This window comes from Urocitellus parryii, chromosome 6, assembly GCF_045843805.1.
Source record: "Urocitellus parryii isolate mUroPar1 chromosome 6, mUroPar1.hap1, whole genome shotgun sequence".
NCBI classification, from domain to species: domain Eukaryota; kingdom Metazoa; phylum Chordata; class Mammalia; order Rodentia; family Sciuridae; genus Urocitellus; species Urocitellus parryii.
The window spans coordinates 15960337-15963959 of record NC_135536.1 but is presented as its reverse complement, the minus strand read 5'-3'; the positions used below and the strand labels follow the sequence as shown (position 1 = coordinate 15963959).

Genomic DNA, 3623 nt, shown 5'->3' with positions numbered 1-3623 from the left:
AACACTGATTTTTACCAACTGTGAAATCTTGGGTGCTGTGGAGGTGAGTGGTTGAGGAGCAAATAAACCAAAATCAAGCAGAAGAAAGAATGAATGAATATCAGCAGAGATTAACTATCTTAAAAATAGAGACAATGGAAGAAGTCAACGAGACAAAGAGCTGTTTGCTTCAAATGATTAAAAAAAAGTTCACAAATTTGTAATAACATTGATGAAGAAAAGAATAGGTAAATTTTCAACATCAAATATTAAATGAAATACTAATTACAACAAACCCTGAAGACATAAACAGCATAATAAAGAAATAGTGTTGCTGTCCTTAGGTACCTGTTCTGCCCCCAATGGCTCAGTATTGGCAGCTTGGTCTCAGTTTGGTGATGCAGGCCAGTAGAATCTTTAAGAGGTGGACTAAGTGAAAGGTTATTGGATCATTTGGCATCAGGAATTTGCTCTTGCAAATTCCAACTAAAGATCTGCACTTCATTGATAAGCCCAGGAAGTTGTGACTGTATGGATTGATGGAGAAACGTCAAATGATAAAGTTTAACACCTATGAATAAAAACTCTTAAAAACAGGAATAAGCATGTTATAGGTTAAATTAGAATAAGTCCTTTTTTTCAGAAATGGCAATATTTTGATGTAATTACCTAAGATAGGGTCATAATGGATTAGGGCAAGCTGTTGTTTCAGTGTGAGTGGCGTCCTTATAAGGAGAGGATGGTGGGCTACTGGCCCAGTGGGACTTGTGACCTTATAAGGAGAGGAGGGCAGGCTGCTGGTTCAGTAGCACTTTTGCCCTTATAAGGACAGGAGAGGGGCTGCTCATTTGGTGGGCCTTACAAGGAGAGCAGGGCAAGCTCCTGATTCACGTGGCCTTGTACCCAGAAATGACTATCTTCTCTCATATCTACTTGACCTCTCAAATGAAATATTTAATTTCCATCCCTTTCATTTTTGGTGTCCTACAGGTATTTCTGTGCAGTTCCCCTGGCATTGCCTTTAACATGAGCCAGAGAAATAACTCTGGTGTGAAGCTCTAGCACCATAGCTTCAGGACCAGAAAATGCTCTTCTTGTATATCTCTACGTGTCCCTCTCAGTTACAGCAGTAACACATATGCATCGTGTATAGGACTGTATGGAGAAATGATGAATCTTTAAGCCTCCCTCTCTCAGCACCACATGTGTTCCTACTGGGCTCTAAGGTGTCTTAGGGAACAGAGCATTCTGTTATAGTATCACCATGTCAGTGAGGTGCTACCATCCTTTTCACACCAGTTATTCCAAGTTCAAAGAAAAAGGAATTGAATACCTTCAGGGTAAATGTGTTGTAATGTTTCAAAGCAAAAAGTTATAGATTTGTAGGCTGAAATGAAAACTACATTGAAGTTCCACCCAAATATTAATTGCTAAATAAGTAACTATCAGTCTCCAGAACCCACTAAAGCAAGAAAGGTCTGGAGTCCTTCCTTGTTCCCAGTCTGCAGATGGAAGCAGTTCTGGAGGCCCCAGAGGAAGATGAGCACTGGGAGTTATGGCCAGGCGTGACTGGGCGATGACTTGCTCTGATGTCACAAGGAGCCATTGTGAACAAGTTTCAAAGGGCAGGTATATAAGAGAGTGGCCGCCGCTGGGTTTTTGTCCACAAGTACAGGAAGCTCTTGGTGGTGACCTGTCGGACTCCCAGCTAGTAAGTGCGTTTGGTGGTTGGTGGTTGGCGGTTGTTGGTGGTGGTCTTTGGCTATTGGTTCTTTGGTTTGGGTTTGTTGTTTTGTCTTGTTTGTGTTTTTGATTTGGATTTGTTGTTTTAGTCTGTTATTTTGCTTTTAAGCTAGCGTCCTTGGTGGTGTTCCTGCTTAGGATGGATAGCCAGAGTAGTGAGATTAGTGTAGTGTCGCAGGGGCCCAGCTCCTGCCACGAGGCAGTCCTGAGGGACCACCAGTACCAGGTCCTGAGGGACATCGGGTGTGGCGGGTTCGGCCAGGTGCAACTAGCCCGCCACTGCCCCACAGGAGCAGAGGTGGCAGTGAAGGTCCTGCCCAAGACAGTGCAGAACCTCCCGTTCCTGGCCGAGCCCGATACGATGAGGAGCCTGAAGCACCCCCACGTGATTCAGTTGTTTGAGGTGCTGGAGACGCCCCAAAACATCTACATGGTGATGGAGCACGGAGGTGGGGGCCGGCTCCTGGACTACGTCCCCGAGGGGGGCCTGCAGGAGGAGGAGGCGCGCAGGCTCTTCCGGCAGATAGTGAGCGCCGTGGGCTACTGCCACGACAGGGGCTTCGTGCACCGGGACCTGAAGCCAGAGAACATCGTGCTGGACGCCAGAGGCCAGGTCAAGCTGATCGACTTCGGCTTCAGCACCACGGTCCACCCTGGGCAGAAACTGCGCGAGTTCTGGGGCACCCTGTCCCACTTTGCCCCCGAGATTATCCTGAGGCAAGCGTACGAGGGCCCCCCGGTGGACATCTGGAGCCTGGGGGTCATCCTCTACTTCATGTTGACAGGGCAGTGCCCCTTCACGGGGCCCACGGCTAAGAAGATGCTGAGGAAGATCGTGCGGGGCGCCTACTGCCTCCCCCACCGCGTTTCGGTGCCAGCGCAGACCCTCCTCCGCCAGATCCTGACCCGGGACCCCCGCAAGCGGCCCACGGCCAGGCAGATCCTTCAGCACCCCTGGCTGGCGCAGGGGCAGCAGCCTGTACCCCGGGAAGCCCTCCCCACACACCCGGACCCCGAAATACTGACTGTCATGTTCGATATGGGATACGATCTGCACAACATCTGCGAGTCTCTGGCCCAGGGGAAGTTCAATGCAGCCATGGCCACGTACCTCATCCTGGAGCACCAGAAAAGCCAGGGGGCCGGCGTGTTCCAGGGGACCGCTGCGCCCCCCAGGGTGAAGTCTTGCCTCCGCTCCCGCCCCGTGGATCCTTCCCGCTCCCTGGTCCTCCCCAAGAGGTGTCCCAGTGAGCCTAACCTTCGCCCCTTGCCCTTGCCCTTGCCCTGTGAGCCTCCGTTGTCGGAGGAGGCCCAAGTGTCAGGGCAGAGGCACGTCAGATTTGCCAGCCAGCCTGCCATCCATTTCTACTTTCCGCCTTCAAGGACCCCCTCATCTGATTCAGCCTCCCAGACCGACTCTGGGCAAACCTGTGCCAGCAGAAAGTTCTGGAAGCGAGTGTTGGGGAGGATTGCTTCCTGTGGGCTACAACTGTGCTGTTGCATTCCACGTGTCAGCACTAAGGTGGCTCCAATGTAAGAGTGCAGAGACCTGCCAGATACACAGTGGAGCTCCAAGCTGTGCCCTGTGGAGCCTCACTCCTCGTGTGGCCATCGGCCATGTGGACTCTGCTGAGCTGCAGGAGCAAGATGTGCTGACTTCCTCAGGTTCCCGTGCCCGGGTTTCAGCTGAGAGCACTTCTGCCTCCACCAGGACACCAGGACCCTTCTCTGCCCCCATCTGCAGAAGACATCAGACTGTCTCCCTGGGATGCTTCACCTACCCTGCTCCTCTGTCCTTTCACTTTTCTGAGATGTTTCTTAATAAATTTGTTTCAAATTGTGTAATTAAGTGATAAGTAATCTTTATATGCTAATTCACAATGGGGGGATAGCTAGGGAAG

At 50.6% G+C, this 3623-nt stretch overlaps 1 protein-coding gene across 1 annotated transcript; it reads left to right on the top strand.

The window, feature by feature from the left end:
* Positions 1-1861: 1861 nt before the first annotated feature.
* LOC113177678 (sperm motility kinase 2B-like) lies at positions 1862-3259 on the top strand. The gene has a single exon (XM_026382221.2). It carries the CDS (start codon positions 1862-1864, stop codon positions 3257-3259), a length of 1398 nt encoding a protein of 465 aa, XP_026238006.2.
* Positions 3260-3623: the final 364 nt, after the last annotated feature.

What these genes read in the sequence shown, in the direction of transcription:
- LOC113177678 (XM_026382221.2), top strand. Translation starts at nt 1,862, where the DNA reads ATGGATAGCCAGAGTAGTGAGATTAGTGTAGTGTCGCAGGGGCCCAGC.